General features: G+C 35.6%; 2 protein-coding genes across 5 annotated transcripts in view; one reads left to right on the top strand and one right to left on the bottom strand.

Annotated features, from left to right (window-relative positions):
* ARL13B (ADP ribosylation factor like GTPase 13B) overlaps positions 1–22,825 on the bottom strand; it is a 65,894-nt gene that overhangs the window by 26,880 nt on the left and 16,189 nt on the right. For 3 of the 4 annotated variants that reach the window (XM_008704402.2, XM_008704409.2, XM_040621109.1), the window contains one exon: positions 17,215–17,464. The exons of the other annotated variant lie outside the window; for it this stretch is intronic. In XM_008704402.2, the coding sequence (XP_008702624.1) occupies positions 17,215–17,464 (250 nt within the window). The remainder of the gene's footprint in view (positions 1–17,214; positions 17,465–22,825) is intronic. 4 annotated transcript variants of the gene reach the window in all.
* STX19 (syntaxin 19) lies at positions 5,963–7,813 on the top strand. Its single transcript, XM_008704455.2, has one exon. The coding sequence runs from the start codon at positions 6,932–6,934 to the stop codon at positions 7,811–7,813; it is 882 nt and encodes a 293-aa protein (XP_008702677.1). The 5' UTR covers positions 5,963–6,931.

Raw genomic sequence — 22,825 nt, 5'->3', positions numbered from 1 at the left:
CTGGGCTATAGAAATCACTAGAGAAAAATCAAGTCCATATTTATTCTACCTAGGCTAAATTGGGCAAGCTCCAAAGAGGCCTAGTAGTGCCAAACACAAAAAATAGGTTAAGAGTATCTATAGCGCAGAGCACTCAGGGCATCGCTGTATAATAGAATTACCCACTAAAGACAAAGCTCACAAAATACACTTGCCCACCACCAGAAGAAACAGTCGATAGCCACAACAAACAAAGGAATTTATTCCTAAGAAATGAGAAATAATCTAGTAATGTAAAGTATCTTTAACATAAATGTACTTTAAATGTTCAAAAGAAGTAAACGAAGACACTGGATCTATAAACCAAGATGAACACAGTATAAACTGCATCGCTGATTATATATAAACGTTATTTACTATAATATACATGTTGTGATACATAACACTGAAAAGAAATCTGACTCTTTTTCCTTTAATATTAATAACATATAGAGATCTACAGAAAAACAGATGTGGAATATTTACTTTTTTCCCCTGGTAAAATTATTTTCCTGGTAAAATTATCAGCATTAATGAATATAAAATACTATCAATATATTTTGAAGCATTCCTTAAAGCACCTTCTATGCAAATATGAAAGTGTGGTACTCTGGTAAACTATTCTTTCAAGAACAGAAACCCAAGAAAAGACAATCTTTATAAGGGTGAGAGTCAAATATCTTGGTTTCCAAAATCAGTGACAGTAAAATTTACCTTCCCAAAAGCACTTTGCAAAGGCACACTGTGTTACAGTATCAATCTGAAATATTCTATTCCTTAAAAATTTTTTCAAACTATGATGCTTGAGAAAAAGACTTTTGATGGCACTGATCATTTATTTCTAATTCAAAAAAGAAAAGAAAAGATCTATCCAGCCATAGAAATGATAGAGGGTTTTTTTTTTTTTCAGGATTTCTTCTAAACCATGAAACCAAGGACAAAGCTGGGGACATTGTAGTTCTTGAGAACTGTGAAATTTAAACATTACCAAAAGCTACTTAGCCATATAGAGCATTAAATAGGACTTAATTATCATGAATTTTAAAAAAAAATCAGAATTGGCTTTGTTTTGGTCCCCCCTTCCATTTCTCATCTGAGCTTCTTACTCCTTTTTTTTTTTCAAAGCACATTAGCAAGAACACAAGTGAGTTTTTGTCTAAGTACAAAAAGCAGCATAGCTATGTCTTGCATAGTATATACATTGTAGCGGTAAGAATTCATACTAACAGGTTAGTAGAAAACAGAAATCTGTGTACATATATAGAAATGAAGTATAGCTCACTTCCTATCTATCTCAGCCTATTACTACAAGCCAAAACAAAATATAAGAATCCTAATCTCTACACGGTACCAAGGATAGGATTCACAATTTCTTAGAGACTTTCTATAACATAGGTCTATGAGATCAGAACCAATTCTTTTTCCTCTTCTAAACTGTAAAGTGCTTAATTTGATCTAATTATATTAAAGGTCATAATAAAGCTGCAAACAACATAATTATATGTTATATGATATGGTATATTACCTCCCACAAAACACTTTTATTTTAGTATTTATAGTAATTTATACTAATTTTTTATAGTATTTATACTAATAACACAATATTTGATACAGATCAACGTCATTTGTAGTGTATTTCACTAGGATAATCTATCTCTATTCACTATAGAATGGGGAGAAAAGAACAGATCTGCAATCAGGTGAGCTTATATCTGACCGTAGGCTCTGCTACTTTTTAGTTGTGTGGCCTCTGGCACAAAGTTAGAGGAATAGCCAAGAAAGTCAACATCCAAATAAGTGGAATTTCAAAGAAAACAATACAAAGAAAATGGAAGAGATGATGTTTTTAAAAACTTAGGACTCCCCCCCAGATTTTAATTTTTAATTTTAAATACATGAGTTTCCAGCTTGAAAAGAGCCACTAAATTTCCAGCAAATTAACGCAAAAAGATGTACCCCAGGTCATGTTATTGTGAAATTTCAGAACACCAGGAATAAAAAGAAAAGGCCAAGACTTTCATGAAAGGAAGAAAGAAAATAAAAGATCCTATATAAACCAGGCATTTGATAGATTTCTTAAGGGCAACAAACAATGTTAGATAAAAATGCAGCAAGATTTTCAAAATTCTATGGGAATGTAATTTCCAAGCAAGAATTGTATCTGCAGAAAATATATCATTCAAGTGTTAAGGATAGAATAAAAACACTTTCAGAAATACAAGTTTTCACTACATTTATGTTTTGAAAGAAAACTATGGGTATGCCCCAAAATCAAGGGGACAGACCTAGAATAGAGATGAGGAACTAGGAATCAGGAGATAATATACAAGACAGGAGAAAAATATCTAAACACAACAGCTGTGTGGTAAATCAGGTGATAGGAGAGGGTTCTAGGAAAGAAGCCTCAAAAGATACAATAATAAAAGGAAATAAAAGAAAAAGGATACCTACTATATTTAAATATATTGAGAGGATACTTTCAGTTCAATTGAAGAGTTTTAGAATGAATTAATGCACATGCACAAAATGAGTCATTTGAAAAACTTAATTAGTATCTTCAGGAGAATTTTTAAGTTACATGGTTCTTGATCTGTGTGGTGATTACATGGATGTGTAAAAATCATCAAACTATACATTTTTATTTTGGGCATTTTCTGTATATATGCAAATATTTCAATGAAAAGCTTTCTTAAAGTGAAAATACACATTTCCTAGCTCTACCCACTGAAAAGGCCTAGAAACAATGAAAAAAATTATCTGAGAAAGGAAACATGACCACAGTACCTTGTGTGAGTCTGGCATACATAATATTTGAACTAATATGTAATTATAATAAAAAACACAGAATACTGACTAACCAAAAATATAACTATATTGAGAGGGAAAAACTGAGGCAAGGCTCGGGTTGAAGGCAAAGTTAAATCCACAACTTTCATAGCAGAGATTCAATATAATATTTAAAATTGAAAAAGCAGAAACACCTATACAGGCAAATTTACTTAGTTTAAAAGCAACATACAGCTAAGGAGTTGAAAATTATTGCCTTTGGGAATGGGGAACTGGAAATGAGGTGTGGTGGGGCAGGCAGGTATCAGCAGTTTATCTTTACAAGCCTTGAAATGGTCTGACTTCTTAAACTGACTGTATGTGTTAATTTGAGGAAAATAAAAATCATATTTAAAAAGCCGATTTAAAAAAGAAAAAGTTGACAGCTATAACAAAAGCAATATGACATCTTAAACACTTTGGAGAGGAATTCATTTTCAGCATCAATAAGGTAATGCCAGAGACAGCATATAGATAAGGAAGTAATAAATAACACTAAACCAAACAAAGAGTAGGGAGCTATTCAAGATAAATCATTAAGCTAACTGACTTTAGCATCAACCTCCCTCTACACTGGAAAGACGGTTAGTCTTTATCAGAGGTATATAGTAAATTATCAAAGTTGCCACCTAAGAAAAAGTTTCTACAATCACTTCCCAATGTTTTTGAGTGTTTTTAAGTATCAATACCAACATAATCATAAGATATTTAATAAAATACTGAATACAAAAGAGCATATAGATGATGCCAGCTTTATGTAATATATATTATTCTGGGAAATTTATGTTATATGCCTTATGCTGGGAAAAGCACTGGTCTAGCAGCCAGGAAATCTGGCATTATTTAACCAGTACTACTACTAACAAGCTCTGGGTAAGACATTTAGTTTTCTGATTCTCAATCTCCCCGTAAGAAAAATGCAGACATTGATTACTTAACTTATAGGGATTCTTTCTGGAATCCCATTCATTGCCTTTGCACCCCATCACCTACACCCCAGACAGTATCCCTTGGCTCTTCATCTTCTCAACTTTAGGTCTCACAGTTCAAATGCCTCCTTAAAGAAGACTTGCTTAATTGGTCAAGATCTAAAATTGTCTCACTTATCTGTTTAACTGTATACTGTCCAACTCCCCTCAGAGAGTAAATTATTCAAGGACAAGTACTACTGAATAAATACTATGGCATTTAAAATTTTGCATATAGTAAGCCTCAATAATTATTTGACAAAATACCAGTCCTTTAAAACCAAAGGAATATTAGGATACTTGTTTTGTTTTGTTGAAGATTTTATTTATTTGACAGAGAGAGAGACAAGAGAGGGAGCACAAACGGGGGGAATGGGAGAGGAGAAGCAGGCTTCCCGCCGAGCAGGGAGCCCAAGGCAGGGCTTGATCCCAATCACAACCTGAGCCACCCAGGTGTCCCATAGGACACTGGTTTAACTTTTTGGGCAATGCAGGCCTCATTTCTACATTCTCAACTGGGTCATAATTCAAGAATCTTGAACACCTCCAGTGATGGCAAGCTTATTAACTCATGAAGCAGTTTGTTCCATCTTGGGACAACTCTACCTGTTCAAAAACTCCACTTGATACTAAATCAAACCTCTCTCCATGTAATTTCCACCGATTTTCTTTCAGATTAATACCAAGTAAGTCTAATTCCTCTTATATATACAGACCCATACATTTCAGAAAACAGTTGTAGATACTCTCTACATCTCTTTTGCAGGACAAGGATTTCCATTCCTTTCAATGATTCTCTCTGCACTACTGTCTTCCAATCTCATCTTTCCATGACAGTTTGGAAATTCACAATTTATGAATTTTCATCTTAAAACATCAGAACTTAACACAGTCCTTCTTCCATTTGCTTTGACTAGCCTAAAGTCATCTAGCCTAGAGTCATCTTTCTTAAGTCAGTCTAGACATGACACTGTTATTCATGAAAGCATGATTATTCTGATAGAAAGAATGATTATTCTGATAGAAATCTTCAGTAATTTTCATAAGCACTGCTATGAACACAGGATCTTCCATTTTATATATGTAAAGGTATTTTCTAAACAACCAGCTGCAATATTTTACATCTGTCCTGGTTAAACATAATCTTGTTACTTTTAGTATGGTGTCCTATGCTGTTTTTTGAATCCCAATTCTGTACTTCAACATTCTGGGCCATCAACATATTTGATAAGTATGCCTTCTGTGACAACATCCAATTCACCTACAAAAATAGTTGCATAAGCATTTCAAACACTAAGTCCCATAGCATAACAACATAACATTAGTAATACTGGTTGATTTTTCTCTGGCTTATACCGATATTATGTGTAATTCAATGCACTATGTTAACTCCCCAGTAGCTTCTTATCTGCAAAAATATCATGAAAGGTGCATTTCTAAAATCAAGATGTACTGTGAAAATATTTTATTAACATAGATTGCCTTTTTCAATATATATTTTAAGTTACGACACAGTGAGTATTAGTTTCAGATAGTGAATCAACACTTCCTTCCACACAACACCCGGTGCTCATCACAGCCAAGTGCACGCCTTCATTTCCATCATCTGTTTAACCCATCGCCCCCCTCACTTCCCCTCTGGTCACCATCAGTTTCTTCTCCACATAGTTAAGAGTCTGTTGCTTGGTTTGCCTCTCTCTCTCTCTCTTTTCCCCCCTTTACTGATTTGTTTTATATTTGTTAAATTTGTTTTAAATTCCACACATGAGTGAAATCATATGGTACTTTTCTTTCTTTGACTTATTTTGCTTAGTATAATACACTCCAGCTCCATCCATGTCATTGCAAATGGCAAGACTTCATTTTTTCTTATGGCTGAGTAACATTCCATTGTATATATATACCACCTTTTCTTTATCCATTCATCAGTCCATGGACACTTGGGCTGTTTCCATAATTTGGAAGGAGATATTGCTGCCAAAAACACTGGGGTGCATGTATGCCTTTGAATTAGTACTTTTGTATTCTTTGGGTAAATACTTAGTAAGGCAATCACTGGGTCATAGGGTAGCTCTATTTTTAAACTTTTTGAGGAACCTCCATACTGTTTTCCACAGTGGCTGCACCAGTTTGCATTTCCACTTACCCACTTCACTCTGTGTATACACACACACACACACACACACACACACACGCACACACATAAATGCAAATCATTATATATGTATATAAATCAGTATTTATAAATAATGTACACCAAATTTAATCCTGTGGATAACTACCAACATAGGATATGATGTCAATATTATCAGCACCCCAAAACAAGACTTTATATAACCTCATGTTTGAAAAACACAGCACTTAATATGAATGGACACAAATTTTGTTCTAAGTCTGGATATCTTTGCAAAGGAATGCTAAGAATGAGAAACCAGCATAATCAAACCAAGAATATGTTTTCATATGTATGCAATGGAAAAAAAAAAACAAAGCTATGTCAAATAATATGTTAATCCATCTAGAAGCCTCAGAAATTTTAAAATAAATTCAACATTATCTATATTATTTCAAGTGCTCGAATGGAATCTGCCCTGTCACTATACTGATTTTAACTGAATTATGCATATTTAACAAAATGAGTTTAACATTACATAGGCCGAATTAACTGGAAACAGTATCTTTAGTAGTAAGGGCATTTGCAGAGTGCCCTTTGACTTATAAAACTTGGAAGATATGGCCAGATCTTCCATTCTAAGGTATATCCTCTATATGCACAAAAATCTATTAGGTGATGGTATCACGACACTGAAGTACTTATTTTGGGGGCAACTGTATCTTTATCACTGCTTTCTCAACTACTTCACTCAACTGAACAGGACTCATAGTAGGCCCACGAGATGCACAGTAACTTATAAATTATTTTACATTACTTTTCCTATTAGTTATCTTTATGAGGAAATTCTTAATGATTTTTCTAATTTTTCAACTTCTTTTCAGAAAACGAGAATTTTTCCTGGAAGACACACATAGCTACGTGAAGCCAATTACTAACTGAGAGAAAATGCCAAACTTTTACTTGTTCGACACAATCATTTTTGCTTCTTAAGAGGAAAGGGAAGATGAAAGACCGACTTCAAGAACTAAAGCAACGAACAAAGGAAATTGAACTCTCTAGAGATAGGCATGTGTCGACTACAGAAGCAGAAGAACAAGGGGTGTTTTTGCAGCAAGCTGTTATTTATGAAAGAGAGCCTGTAGCTGAGAGACACCTACATGAGATCCAAAAACTACAGGAGAGTATTAACAATTTGACAGATGATGTTCAAAAATTTGGGCAACAACAGAGAAGTCTGGTGGCTTCAATGAGAAGGTTTAGCCTACTTAAGAGAGAGTCTAGCATTACAAAGGAGATAAAAATCCAAGCAGAACACATTAATAGAGGTTTGGATGATTTAGTAAAAGAAGTTAAAAAGTCAGAGGCTGAAAATGGTCCATCATCAGTGGTGACAAGGATACTTAAATCTCAGCATGCTGCGATGTTCCGCCAATTTCAGCAAACTATGTTTACATACAATGACACAATAGCAGCAAAGCAAGAGAAGTGCAAGACATTTATTTTCCGTCAGCTTGAAGTTGCTGGAAAAGAAGTGCCTGAAGAAGAAGTAAATGACATGCTTTATCAAGGAAAATGGGAAGTTTTTAATGAATGCTTACTTACAGAAATCACTATCACTAAAGCACAACTCTCAGAGATAGAACAGAGACACAAGGAACTTGTTAATTTGGAGAACCAAATGAAGGATTTAAGGGACCTTTTCATTCAGATATCTCTTTTAGTAGAGGAACAAGGAGAAAGCATCAACAATATTGAAATGCTAGTGAACAATACAAAAGAGTATGTTAATACTACCAAGGAGAAATTTGGACTAGCTGTAAAATACAAAAAAAGAAATCCTTGTAAGGTATTGTGTTGTTGGTGCTGTCCATGCTGTGGCTCATAATAAAGATGTTATTTTAGACATTTTTTCCAGTTTTAGAATGAAGATGTTCCATGTTTCAGCTTCTTTTTTCATTTTATAGATTCATTCACATACCTTTCATCACTATTAAGTCATGATTTTCCTCTTTAGCCCTTACTTATTGGAACAGAAACTTCTGAAGTCAGTGACAAAACAAGCCTTCCCTTATTAAACTAAAAACAGTATAGTTAACTTTAAACTCACAGGTTAACTATTGAAAATGAGATCAGTGATCCTACATTTCTGTTCAGGTACCAAGCTCTATTATATATTTTTGTTAACTTTCAATGCCTTAACAAGAGGAGTGTCAGTAAGTGACAACTGCTTCAACAATCCTTATGGCTCATTTGAGAGTATTTCAGTAGTTAAGAAGTGTATATAACAAGATTTCAAAGAGTGCTTTATTAAAGTAAAATCAAACCAGACGCTATGTCAAATCTTTTATGCTCCGAGAGGTCAGTTAACTCAGTGGTCAACATAACCTGGGAAAATCCAACTATGTACTCAATGAAGAGTCTAGTTGGTAACTAGGAGCTGAACCTAGTTTAAGGACTAAGAAAGTAAGGCACTGGTTTCCTGAATTTAGCTCCATTCAGGACACTGCATTACAGATCAGGAAGTTTGGCAAACAAAATAAAAAATAAAGGCAATTGCATTCTTGAAAGTTTTCCCATCACTTTAGCACGAAGCTGAGGACTACACTATGGGCTAGGGATACAGTTTGAACTCACACAGGTATAGAGATTTAGGATTCACATTTTAGTGGAGAAAGCAGGTAACACACAAATATAAAAATCAGATAATGTTAAGATCTTGGGCAGAAACTTAAAGTGTTGAGACACAGATGGTTGGAGTGGCTTCTTTTGGTTGGGTGGTCAGTGAAGGCCTCGCTGAAATATAATATTAAATGAAGATCTGAATGATGAGGACAAGGGAGGGTATATCCCAGGCATAAGAAACAGTTACAAAGACCCCAAGGATGATGTAACTTACTGTTTAAAGAACAATGAGGAGTACACCTTATCATAGTAAGAAAAGAGCAATGAGGTAAGAGATAAAGCTAAGAAAGGTCAGCAGAGGCTAGATTTAAGGCTTTGTAAGCCATGTAAGTCTGAAGTTTATAGCAAATGTAATCAATGCAAAGACCTCAGACTATTTTGGCCTGAAAATAATGTTTACATATAATTTATATTTGGAAAAACCATTCTGTCTACTCTGTACTACATCTCAAAATTATTCAAATAATTTTACATTTTTACCAACAAAACACTGAGGTACAGCAAGGTTAAGTAACCTGTCCCAGGTCACAGAAACTGTGAGAATCAGAATTTGAACCCAGGCAGCCTGATTCCAGAACCAGTTCTTAAGTACTTTTTACTATATAAGTAGTGATGAAAAAAAACTAACTTGTGATAGATTTAAGAGCCAGAATCTACAGGATACTGATTGGATGATGATGTCATCAGGGAAAATCAGAGATAAGGGTTTCAGAAATCGGGGTGAAAAGGAAATCTAGAATTCTATTTTGGCCAAGAGAAGCTGAGGTTACTATAAAATGCCCAAGCAGAGGTTTCTAAGATATTAGCTAGATGACTAGGAGCTCTTGAAAGAGGGACGGGCTAGAAGTATAGATTTGGATCATTTGAGTAAACAGTACTTAAGGTAAGTATTTAGAACGAAATCACCTGAAAAGTTTGTGGATGTAAAAAACCAGATGCCCAGAAAAGAGCCTGGGGTATTCCAAAATTTCTATCTAAAGCAGAAGACTTAATAAAGGAGATTGAGAAGAAACCATCAATGAAGTAGAAGGAAAACCAAAAAAGTGTGCCGCAATGTAGTATTAAAAGAACAAAGTTGAGGAAAAAGTCAACTTGAAGTAAAATAAGAACAGCCCGCTCACAGTGGATTTGGCAATGTGGAGATAATTTGTTGACTCCACCATGAGCAGTTTCAAGGAACTGTAGGGATAGAAGCACAAGTAGAATATGTTGAAGAAAGAATGCAATGTGAAGAAGTACAGCAGCCACTATAAACTCTTCTTTCCAGCTGTGTGAATAGAGGACTATAAAAAGGAATTAACTGCTGAAGAGAAATGCAGAGCAAAAGGATTCCATAAAACTTAAAGTTAAGAAACACAAGAGCACATCCTAATGGGAATGATCCAGGGAGCCACACTCTTGATATAAGAAAGGGAAGGGATTATATGCAAAAGTAGAAAGGGGTGGAATCTGTAGTACAACTGGAGGAGCTGGCCTTGGACTGGAGAGAAGGCAACATTCAGGAATAAAAGCAGATAGAGATAATTGAGCAAATCTGGTGGTCCTAAATGAGAGAATTCTCATGTAATAGTTTCTACTTCCTAAAGAACTGAGGCAAAATTATTAACCGAAAGCACAATGGGACTAAAGGAGAACCAGAATATACATATACATACATCCTAACACTATAAAATAAATTTTAAATTATAAAATACAAAGAAATTGAAGAGCTTTCTACTCTGCCAATTATCAAGTATTACTGGAGAAAAAGATGTTTCACATGTCAACTCCAAATGTTTAGAGAACTTTATTAAAAAAAAAAAAGATCAATATAAAACCAATGATAAACTCTCTACCTAATCAGGTGGTAATAAATTTCTTCTGTTCCTTCTAAAGTTGAGCTATAATCTTTTATCTAGTACCATACTGACACTTGTTTATAGTTGTTCCTAAACTGTTTATCATGGAAACTGAGAAGATTAAGTATTATTTACTATTCACTAGCATAATTGATTTGTAAAATAGTAATTTTCTAATAGTATTTATATCTGTACATAGTGCTCTTAAAGCAAGACTTAAGCACAGAAATATTCATAGCAAAGCAATACATCACACGTATCACATACAATTTTCATTATTGTATCTTAAAACCAATTAGAATCACCCTGGGGCACCCGGTTGGCTGGCTCAGTCGGAGAAGTATGTAACTCTTGATCTTGGGGTTGTGAGTTCAAGCCCTATGTTGGGTGTAGAGAATACTTAAAAATCAAATCTTAAAAAAAAAAAAAAGAGGGGTGCCTGGGTGGCTCAGTCAGTTAAGCATCTGCCCTCAGCTCAGGTCGGGCTCTCTGCTCAGCAGTGTGTCTGTTTCTCCCTCCCCATCTGCCCCTTCCCCCTGCTCATGCTCTCTCTCTCCCTATCTCAAATAAATAAAATCTTAAAAAAAAAAAAAAAGAATAACCCTAACCTAAGCAACAAAAACAACAGGATACTTAATTAGTTGAACATTTTGCATATATTTTATTCATACACTCAATAGGCACTAAAAGTAATTTTTTTCATTAAAATTACTACCTTAAAGAGAAAAAATTACTAAACGTTAGAGGTACAATATTAGGAAATCTACTGGTAAAATTACTATGAGCACTTGGGCTCATACTCACCTACTAAATTATGTCATTTTCTGTAATCAAAAGCTCCATGTAGCCTGAATTCTTATGATGAGACACTTTAAAACTTGCTCTCCTAAGTGATCTCCATCCAGGCACAGTGTATCATCAACAATAACTATTCATATCCATCATCACATTTACAGAACACTAATAAAGCACTGCACTAGCTGCTTTAAATGCATCATTTGAAATTCACATGAAAACACAGATACTAAAATACTTATTTACAAGTGTAGACATGGAAACTCAGAAAGCAAGCTGCCCAAGGCCTGACTCCAAAGCCCACGCCTTCCCCTACACCAGTAGCTCTCAACTTTTGCTGTGCATCAGAATGATCTGAAGAATGTGTGAAAACAACCCAGAAGCATTCGCTGGCCCCACCCTCAAAATTTAAAAGGTCTGGGCTGATGCTGATGCAGATGGTCCCCAGAAAACATCCTGCTAACAACACTACCAACAGGTTTCTCTTTGTTATATTGTTTTTATATAAAGTGTGTTTGGGTGGGGAAGGGAAGGATGGGAACCTCTGAAGTTTCCTTATGCATAAATTACCTAGGAAGTCAACCAGCTGAGAAGCTTCACCAGAAACTACTGCTGCTAAGAGTGAAGTTGATGCCAGTAGGGACAAAACTAAGACTTCAGTAAGGAAGTTTGGAGGTGAGTCAACAATATAATGAAATAAGGATGAAGATGACAGCTTGGTACGGTTCCCCCGCAAAAAGAGAAATCTTAAGCCCTATGGGCCCTATACATAGACTAGGGTTTTCAGATGGTAAAAATAGTAAGTTAAAGGGCTCACCACTATATCTAAGGATCAAGGGATTAAATGACATAGGTAGTCCATATCTGCATACTTATGAGTTTCTAGCAATCTAAGAAGGGCCCAAGTTCTCCTATTTATTATGTAAAGATCTAACTTGGTAAAAGTGCCTTTTCCTCAAATTCTAATGACAGTATTAGGATAATCCATAACCTTAGTTAACTTCTAAGCACTTATAATAAAGAATATGACTCAAAGAAATTTGCAAACTAATTTTTTTCTGTAATACTGTCTAGAAAAAGGTGACTCAAGTAGGCATATAAAGGTTCAAGGCAAAAATCTTCCACAGAAAAGTAATAATAAAACCCTGGTTATTGTTTCTCCTAATATGGAAACTCACTGCCATGGTTTTTAACCTCTTTGGTCATGAAATCCATTAGGAATTTGATGAGAGTTAGGATCTGCTCCCAAGGAAAAATGCACATGCACTCAGGACTATGTATGTGATTTCAGGGAGCCCTGGGAGGCTATCATAGGTGCAAAGACCTCTGGGTCAAAAAATTCTTTTTTTATTGAAATGTTCATAACACCTAGTAAGATCATATCACAGATATTGTGTTTCTTCCCTGAGTGAAACTCCTCTATATTACTTTTGTTGCAAAGCATCTAATTCATAATGTTTGGTCCAAAGTTAGGTCATATAACTCCACAGAAAAACAGACAGTATGTAATGAGAAAGTGGCATCTTTCCAAGAGTTCAAATGTGCTAACACAAAGAGAATTGTTACTATCCTGGGAGAAAATTTTAGCCTTGGATCTCCAGAGTTATCCCAGTTTTATGTATTAGGAGATTCGACCATAAAAAAGGGAAGCTTCAGCTCAGTTCTTTCCAGAAGTAATCAACAAATAGTGCCTTATATTATTTATGAAAAATTTCTATGGTATGTGTTGAGCTTGAAATTTGGGCTTAGTGCTGGAACGGGGGTGGGGGAGTTGTGAAAAAGGTACAAGGGATTAAGAGGTTAAAACTTCCAGCTATAAAATAAGTTGGGAAGAAAAAATACAGCATAGGAATAGAGTCAATAATATTGTAATCGCTGTATGGTGACAGATGGTAACTACACTTACCATAGTGAGCATTTTGTAATGTATATATAATTGTTGAATCACTACATTGTACACCTGAAACTAACATTATATGTCAACTAAAAAAGAAATTAGGGATTATGTTGATTCCAGTGCTTTGATACAACTGCAAAAGTTGTTTACTTTTCCTGTTGGAAAGGTCTTTATCTGTCCAGAGTCTCTAATTTCAGTTTTTTAAAAATTAAGTTATAAACTGTCAAAGCAAGAGTATGGGGGGGGGCACATGAGGGCAAATAATATAATTCATACATTAACCAGAGTATAGGTTAATCTCTATTGTAACTAGGAGACTAAAAGGAACACTTTCTAGGTAAATAAACAGGTTAACATGATTATAGAGCAGAACTTTGGAATAGCATCTATTTTTGACTCTCTTTAATCACTTTCACTTTTTTACTAAAATGGATTCTTACAATACCCTATAGTATGGTTCACATGATTATATACAGCTAAATACAAAAGCAGAATTACAATATTTTACAGCTAATTTTAATATAGAAGAGGCATTTAACCACTAAGTCCAAAGAAGGACAGTAACTTGCCAGGGTCATAAACAAATTCATACCAGCTCTTAGAATCCAGGTTCCAGACTCTCCATGTTCTCTCTAAACCCATGGTTTTTTAACTTTTCACCACTATTTCAGAGATTTTAATCAAAATATTATGCTCATTAAGTAGTAAATGCTATAGAACGGTAAAACAGAATTTCTGAGCTAATAAAACGCAGAAGACTGGCGGTGTTCTATGACTCTGACCTTTCAAGATTGCCCTCAAGTCTGACATAAAGTGAACTTTGGCTGAAGCTTCATTTGCAATGACACATGCTGTCAGGCTGGTATGCAAGAGCAAGTCAAGCAGAGCCAGAGACTGTCCAGGACCTGCTACTGTGGTCACCTAACTTGGCTTTCCACAGCATGAATGAATCCCGGCTCCATCAATTTGTAATTCTGTGACTATAGACAATATTCTAATTTTTCAGGTTTATTTCTGTTGAATGGCTGAATCTTCTCAGAGGTTTTCTATTGTTCGCTGTTTGTTCATCATTAGAGGGTGGGAAGAGAAAGTTACCTAGGTATTGAAGTGAGTTCTGAGAGGCTCTGTGGGTCCTAAATCAGCTAGGTCAGGCTCAGACAGGATGAACAGAAGAAATCAGATGCTGTCATTGAATTTTGCCCATGATAGGTCTAGACGTTTGTGGGCTGGAAGGAAGCAGCTGAGTGACAAGGAGCACTGTAGGCTGCCTCCTAATTCAGGTACCCTCCCCCTCCATCTCCACACCCCACCAGGTCCTAGCACTGAGCTTAGCAGGGTTCTGCCAGAAGCCCTTCCCATTTATTACCTAGTGGAGTATTCAATGACATACCTATTATGGGTTAGGGTTGTTTCAGTTAAACAGAATTTATCTGCATGGAGCAGTGAAGGCAACCTGAAGAACTGTAAGCAGATGAACTGTAAAATGATCAAATGTGTGTTTTAAAGAGCTCTCATATTCTTTATATAATTTTGTATTGTTTCACTTGTGAAAGCATACACCAGTTTTGTACAACATCAATTTTTTTGGTAAAACATCAAATTTTGTAAATTTGAAAAACATCAAATAAAGAAAAAGGCTCCTGCTAGCAATGTAGAGGAAAGCTTGGAGGATGGGCAGGACTGCAGGGAGACTGCTTAGGAGACTGCTGCTCTCAGAAACACAGGCGAGAAGTGCAGAGGGATTACACAGGGGATTACAGAGAGTAGAGACTCAAAGGATATTAAGACAGTAACATCAATAAGAGAAATTACTTGTAGGTCAGAGAGAAAAAGGTAAACAGGAGAATTTCCAAATACAGGTTTTGTATAGATATTTAAGAGGGATTTAGAAACATATAAAAAAAGGGGGTACAGGGGCCCCTAGCCCGGCTCAGTCAGAAGAGCATGGGACTCTTGATCTCAGCGTCATAGAGCTTACTTAAAAACAAATAAATAAATTAAAATATATACACATATATTTTTTAAAAAGAAAAGATGGGATACAAAATTTTACATACTATACACAATTGTATACATTACAAATTTTGCAAAAATATGCATAGGAAATTCATCAAAATGTCAGCAGTGATTGGCTCTGCATGTTCAATCAACATTTTTTAACTCACTCTTCCCTATATGTATTAAATTTATTAAGAATGTGTACTTTTTGTACATTTTGCATATTTTTGAAGCACACTCATTTCAAAAAGCAGTTTACCTTTATTAGTAAAAATCCTTTGGTTGTAAAATTGCCCTGGAAAAAACTGGCCAAATGGCAAACCTATACTTCACAAGTATATTATAGTATCATTATGAATTCTCATGAGCGCTCATGAGATCTCACTGCCTACCAAATTATAATGGTGAAGCAACCCCCTAGCTGGTGGTTTTCCAGTTTTTTCCCCCCTCTATTCCAAAAATTTACTAGGTGAGAAAGGTGAGAGGACAGACAGCAGATCCCTTATTAATCATTATTTGATTACTCAGTGCTAATTGTAGTCACTTAGGAACTGCACGCTCTTGCCTCATGGCTTTTCCACATACATCTGCATGACTGCCTCTCTCCCATCCGGTGTCGTCTCCTCAGTAAGACCTACTATGATTATCCTAATTATAAAAGAGTAACATACCCCTGTCATACCACCACCATAGGATCCCAGATCTTTTGCCTGCATTTTTCAATATACTTATCACCTAATGTATGATATAACTTTTTATTACATTTATTGTGTATGTCACCCCCTAAAATGTAAGATTCTGAGGTCATACATGGATTTATATTATTTTTGTTCCCAAATGTATCCCCATCACCAAGACAATGCCTAGCACATAGTAGATGCACAATAAATATTTGCTAAATTAACACATGAATGAATGAATGAATGAATGAAAGACTAAAATAAATGACTATTAGGTTAAAAAATGAACACACAATTATTTTACACATGAGCATCAGTCATCTCAGTCATTAACATTTTTTACCTTAGAAGTCACTGGTTCTTTGCTTAAATGTGTAGAGACTATCTTAGCCTGTGGGGTTCAGCAAAGTTCTTCTTTGTATATACATCTATTAAAGTTTCCTTCAGAGTCAATAAAGGTGAGAATTGATTACACAAATTAAATAACTTCACTAATTGGTTAAATAAATAAAAATTAAGCCATGTAACCTGTACTAATAAACGATGCCATAAAGTCTTACTTTGTGTAATCAGAGCTTCCAAACTGCCTCATTTAAAAATGTTCATTTACTACTGAGGACCACTGAGAAACTGCTTACAATTTCTCATTTAACCATATGATAAGCTGGTTGGTTTTGTTTTAATCCTCAGTAATGAAACAAGCATGAGGAAAAGGGACAAGAAGGCAAGGGCACACACTCAGCTCACTCTGATTTTAACAGTAATTTAAAGGACTTTCACTTTCTGTGTCTTATAGCACCATCTGGTGTTTACTGTGCAGAAAGGCTGTGAAGGCATGGGTTGTAAAAGTCCTTTGTCACTTTTTAAAAAATGTTTAGGCAGCTGAACAAAATAATACAAGCATATGACTAAGTTCATAACAACACAGATCACACATTCAATATGGAAATACAGAAATAAAAATTTAGAAATCAATGTGGCATTAGAAGAATCAAACTTTTAAATAACTTCCAAATAAGAATACTCTTCAAGAAAAATAAGACAAAGGCAACACATAAGTTATTAAGAGGGGAAAAAGTTGAAAAACATTCCAGAACCTTGTTAGTAGGCCATTTCAAAATGCACAATTTTATAAAATGTCATCAAATAAAACAAAGAGTTTATATTTGAATACCCAGAAGATCTAAGTATAACTCTTCTTCATAATATAGCCTCAATCCTTAGTCCCTAACAAGGCCTCACTATATTAACAATCCCCAGTTAATCACATTTTATTACATTAGGATGTGACAATTTTAGCTTATTCACTTATTTAGCTTATTTTGTAACTTAGGTAAATTTCTTTATTGGCTAATGCCATCGCTTCTGTGTTTACAATGACACCAACGTTACTTACACCAGTATAGGCTTTCCTGATATCCTAGGATGTCTTAGCACCTCTGACATTGTCTCTTTTGTCTCTTCCATTCTCTCTTCATCACTGGAATCCACAACAAATATTACCCCATAGGACTCAGCATAGTAATTCTTCCAGATTCCCCGAATTCTTTTTCCACCTCCCAAGTCAAAGATGGTAACTTCAAACTTTCCTTGTCTAAGGTCAATTTTGGAAAAGCCAACAGTAGGAGCTACATCTTCAGGATATTCTGTTTCAAATGATACAAAAGAAACAACCTTTAGACTTTAAAATAATAACATTAATTTAACTTTACAACTTAAATGACATAAACAGTGTTTTTCATCATAATTTGGTACTAAATGGAATGTTTACTATTTGCTTACACACTAAGCTTTATATCTAAGTATACTGGTTTGGGGGAAGGGTAAATATTATAAAATATCCAACTAGAATTTACGCTCCGTGCAGATAAAAATCTGTCTGTTTTTTATTTGTTTTGTATTGAAATAACCCCAGCTCCTAGAATAATGTCTACCACATAGTAGGTACTTAATAAATATCTGTAGAATAAATAAATGAATGAACTCTTGCCTTTAAGGCTATTGACACTCCAAGTTACAAATAATAAAAATTTCAACCTTCAACGCCATAGCCATCCTCAGGGACCATTACAACCTCTTTGAATTTATAAAGAAAAACTGAGTATTAAGAGAATAGTTGAGAAGAACCAAAAAATGGGAGAAGCTATGAGTAGACTGCACTTTTCTAATTACTGAATTAAAGCTATAATTGGAATAAAGAAACTTTTCAGAGCAGCTTGAAATATAGAGTAGATCTCATTATTTCTACAGGAACATGTTTTGGATGTTCTCATAAATTTAAAATTGAAATTTTCTGTACTGCTGTATATGACAACACAAAGAAGGTACAGGATGTGCTTAACTGCCAAGGAATGGTAAGAACAATAAGATTAAAAAGATAACTAAGGTTCAAGAAAGACTTGAACTGAGAGCTGAGACTTAGGCCTTAAAGCTAGGTAAGAGTGATCTAAGTAACAGAAGAAATAGAAAAGGCAAGAAAGTACAAACAAGTTGACCATTGTAGCTGGAGCGAACCCTTAAGATTGTGAATGCGAACTGAAGAGTACTGGAGAGAACTGGGAAGCATGGAAGGTATTTCAGCAGACCAGTAATATAATTAAGGTGATTAAAGAGTGCTTTAAGAAACAACTTTGCAGGGGCGCCTGGGTGGCACAGCGGTTAAGCGTCTGCCTTCGGCTCAGGGCATGATCCCGGCGTTACGGGATCGAGCTCCACATCAGGCTCCTCTGCTATGAGCCTGCTTCTTCCTCTCCCACTCCCCCTGCTTGTGTTCCCTCTCTCGCTGGCTGTCTCTATCTCTGTCAAATAAATAAATAAAATCTTTAAAAAAAAAAAAAAGAAACAACTTTGCAAAGTCTCTAGAACTGGCTAGAAATGAGAGTGATGGCCATTTTTCAGACAGATATGAAAATAAATAAGGAAGAACAGAAAGAACTCATGAAAGAGACTAATAGAACCTGGTAACTCAATGGCTATGAAGAATTGAAACTTCACGTTTGTCTCTTTCATTCGCTCTTCATCACCAGAATCCACAACAAACAGTATTCCATTGGACTTTGTTTACACCTGCATGGGCAATACAATGGCCCCAAACTACATGAGGTTTTTAAAATTAAAATCAATTAAAATTAAACTAAATTTCAGTTCTTCAGCTGTACTATCTATACTTAAAGTGCCAAAGCCACACTGCCTAGTGGCCCACCCTACTACCAGACAGAGACCATAGAGAACATTCCTATCATTGTGGAAAGCTCTACTGAATAACAGTGGTATAGATGGTCTTATCATTCCCACATTCCGCAAAACATTTGGTATTACAAAGATAAATTTGAAAGGCATTTGCTGCTAGACTTAGGTGTGACTGGGAAACAGACTTGCAGGGTACTACTCCCTGATAGCAAGTACCTTGGTGCAGTTTAAACAGCTGCCTAGAGAGTTCAAAGAGACATTACAAGTCACATTTTTCTAAGACCTTCATTATCTAGGGAAAAAAAGTTTAGACACAATACAAGCAGAGTGATACTCCCAAAGCAGGATTACACTAGACTCTTAAAAATATGGATCTAGTCCAGGCCAGAACTGGTTTCCTTAGTTAAAATAGGCAGCCGTCTTTGAGCATGACTTGAGAGGTACTCCCAGGAAATTATCCGTGAAAATACATAAATCAAAAGTGCTGGAGTAGGGATAAGGAAACTAACAAGTACAGATACCTACTCAGTACAGGACTTTGTTAAGCATTAGGAAATAAAGATGAATAAGACAGGGCTGCTGTCCTCAAAGAACATATAGTATAATATAGACAGATACATATTAATGGAAATAACACAAGAACCTTTATTTCTATGAAAAAAGTCTGGAGAGGATAGTGTGAGGATGTTATGGATTGCATGCCTATGTCCTGTGTCCATAAGCTCCCCTCCCCCTGCAAAACTCATATGTTGAAACCCTAATCCCCAATGTGATGGTATTTGAAGATGAAGCCTTTGGGAGGTAATTAGCTTTGGGTGAGATCATGAGGGTGCAGCTACCATGATGGAATTAGTACACTTATAAGAAGACACACGAGAGCTTGTTTTCTGTGTCTCTGCATCACACAAGGACGCAGCAAGAAGACAGTCATCTATAAATCAGGAAGAGGGCCCTCATCAAGAGCCCAACCACACTGGCACCCCAACTTCACACTTCCAACCTCCAGAACTGTAGGAAATAACTTGTCTAAGCCACCCAGTCTAAGATACTGGTGTAGCAGCCCAAATCAAGACCAAGGGCATCAAGAAGGCAGAAGTTACAGTATACAAAGGCTTCAGAAAGAAGCCTTCTTTTCATGAAAGAAAAATGAAGTATTAAAAAATAAAGAAGGGAGAAGAACATTCCAAGCAGGAGAGCAATGTAAGCACAGATAAAATGATGGCAACATTCCCAGGAAACCAATTTTTCAAAGTTACATGGTAGGCAGAGCCAGGATTCAAATCCAGGTCAAGACATTAAATGCCTTTCCTCCCTGATTTCTCTATCCTTTCCTCCAGGGTCCTACTCATGATTCTGTGTTTTAAGACTCAAGACCAAATGTTCCAGATACAACTTCCCTATAAATCATTTCTGATGATTTCTTTCTACTTCCATTATCACCTACATGCTCTATCACAATATTCTGTCTTCTTGCTAGTCCTGTATCTTCCCAGTATCTGGGACCTACCTTTGCATCCTTAATACTTAGCACAAAGTATACAGTGGCTCAATATTATAATACCAAACTGCCATGAGAGCTGAAGCTACTGTCCTTACATCCATCCTTCCTTTTGTCCTTCCATATATTTATCCATCCATTCATGCTAGTAGCCATTTATTGAGGGCCTATTATAGATTAGGCATCATATAAGAACCAGGGGTACAAAGACAAATGGTCCCCAATCCTGAGGATTTCATTAAAGTTTATGTGTTAAGACAATATCTAGAAAGCCCAAGATAAAGTGAAAATACATAATCAATAACTATTTATTGAGCATCTATTATATGCTAAGCACTGTGCAATGTCCTAGATACACAATAATAAGACCCATCTTCTGATCTTAGAGCTCTTATGTAGAGGAGAAAAATGGAAACATAAACAACTAAAACATAATGAAGGTATGTTAATATCCAACAAAGGTAGGGATCAGTTTACACAAAGAAGAATTTTGCCACCCAAATAACAATCATTTCTTAGAAACTATTAGGAAATAGCACGGGATAGTCAGAAAATCCTGGATATTTTAGCTGAGCACATACCTACTTAGGATAAAGACTACAATCCCCAGTCCCCGTGGCAGCTAGGAATGACTAATAGAGCACTCTCTAGATAGTGAGCTAGTGGAGTAGTGTTAAACGTTTAACCACTTTTGGGGAACTTCGATATGTAGTGTTTGCCATTTTCCATGGTATAAATACTCCCACTATGGCCAATTTCAAACTAGTGTGAGGTACCTGAATACATAGTTGGGAAGAGATGTACCTAACTGGCTCTAGATAGATGATATGAGCCAACAGAGCAAGTAGGAGCCAGCTCCAGAATACCATCAGTTCTAGTCAATGGCGCTGAACTGAACTGATACAGCAGCTTCCAGTTCATGCCCTTAAAAGAAAAGAAAATGGCTTCCCTCCCCCTTTACCTCATCCTTCCAGCTGAAATGCACAGTAGTGAGCTATTTGGACTAGATAGGCAAGGGAGAACACTATAAATGGCAAAAAAAACACAAAAAAGAGAACGGACTTGAGTCTCTACCATCATGGGACTGTTATGCTAGGCCTACACTACTTTTGTGTGCACTATTATGAGAAATAAAATTCTGTTTTGTTAATCCACTGTTATTTTAGGTCTCTGTTAGGACAACTGAACCTATATTCAACTAATGCAATCACTCTGACAGCCATAAAGAAGAGAGGTTGATTGAAAGAAGCAAAGGTCAAGGTAAGGAAAGTATTCTTTGATTAGGAAGCTATTAACATTCTAGATGAAAGACACTGAGGGTATGGATTTGGACACTGCAGTTAGAAAAGAAGCAGATATATCTCAAAAGAAATGAGAAAAAAAAAAAAGAAAGAAAAGAGAAGAAAAGAAACAGAAACAAGCCAGAAATAAGCTGAAGAGTAGAAGCCATGGTAGAAATGTTCTAAGAAGGTTGCCTATTACACCTAAAGCTATGCTAACTGGGACACCAAAATGAGTAAAACTATCCTTTGGGCATGTATGGTCTGGAAAGGTGGAGAGATACATGAACAAAGGAGTAATTTCAGTAGTGATACAAGTAGGTGTAAGTAAGTATAGACCAAAGCAGAGGAAGTAGCCAAGACTACTAATGGTGGTGGTAATGGCTAACAGTAGCAGAAGGCGGAAAAGACTTCATGACGAATGAGACTATATAACAAAAATCCATCTTTAGAGATATATAGATAATCTGCTTTAAAGATAAGCAGATATTCTCTCTAGTAAGACAAGCGGGAACAGCATAAACAAATACAAAGGCATAAAAAAGCTCCATTAGAAAACTTCATATAGTTCTACATAACTGGAATCTTTAAAAAAGAAAAAAAGTAAGAAATCAGTCACTAGAGTAGGCTGGCTTATAAATAAACAAGATGAAGAACAAAAACAGAACCAGAGGAAAGCTCAAAGTTGAAGACAGCTTTGACTTTCTGTTCATGATATAACACCTTGAGTATTTTCTAAACTCAGAAAAAGAAACTGATGGATATATGGAGGTGAAAATCAGAAGAGAAAGATCCTAATGGAAAGAAGAGGTTCTAAGTACACACAATAGATTAATGGCCTGATTCTTAGATTCTGCTCCCTTGAATGTAAGACTGAAGAAATGGAAGACGTGAAGATGTTTAGATAAGGAGTCATGGCCTGCAGGCCAAATATGGCTCACTACCTATTTTTATGTGGCCCTCAAGCTAAGATTGTGTTTTTTATTTTTAAATAATTACACAAAAATCAAAAAGACAGTATTTCATAACATATCAAATGT

The sequence above is a fragment of the Ursus maritimus genome, unplaced genomic scaffold (assembly GCF_017311325.1).
Source record: "Ursus maritimus isolate PB19 unplaced genomic scaffold, ASM1731132v1 scaffold_4, whole genome shotgun sequence".
Taxonomy (NCBI): Eukaryota; Metazoa; Chordata; class Mammalia; order Carnivora; family Ursidae; genus Ursus; species Ursus maritimus.
Note: the sequence above shows the minus strand (reverse complement) of the source record. Positions and strands in the feature narration are given on the sequence as shown.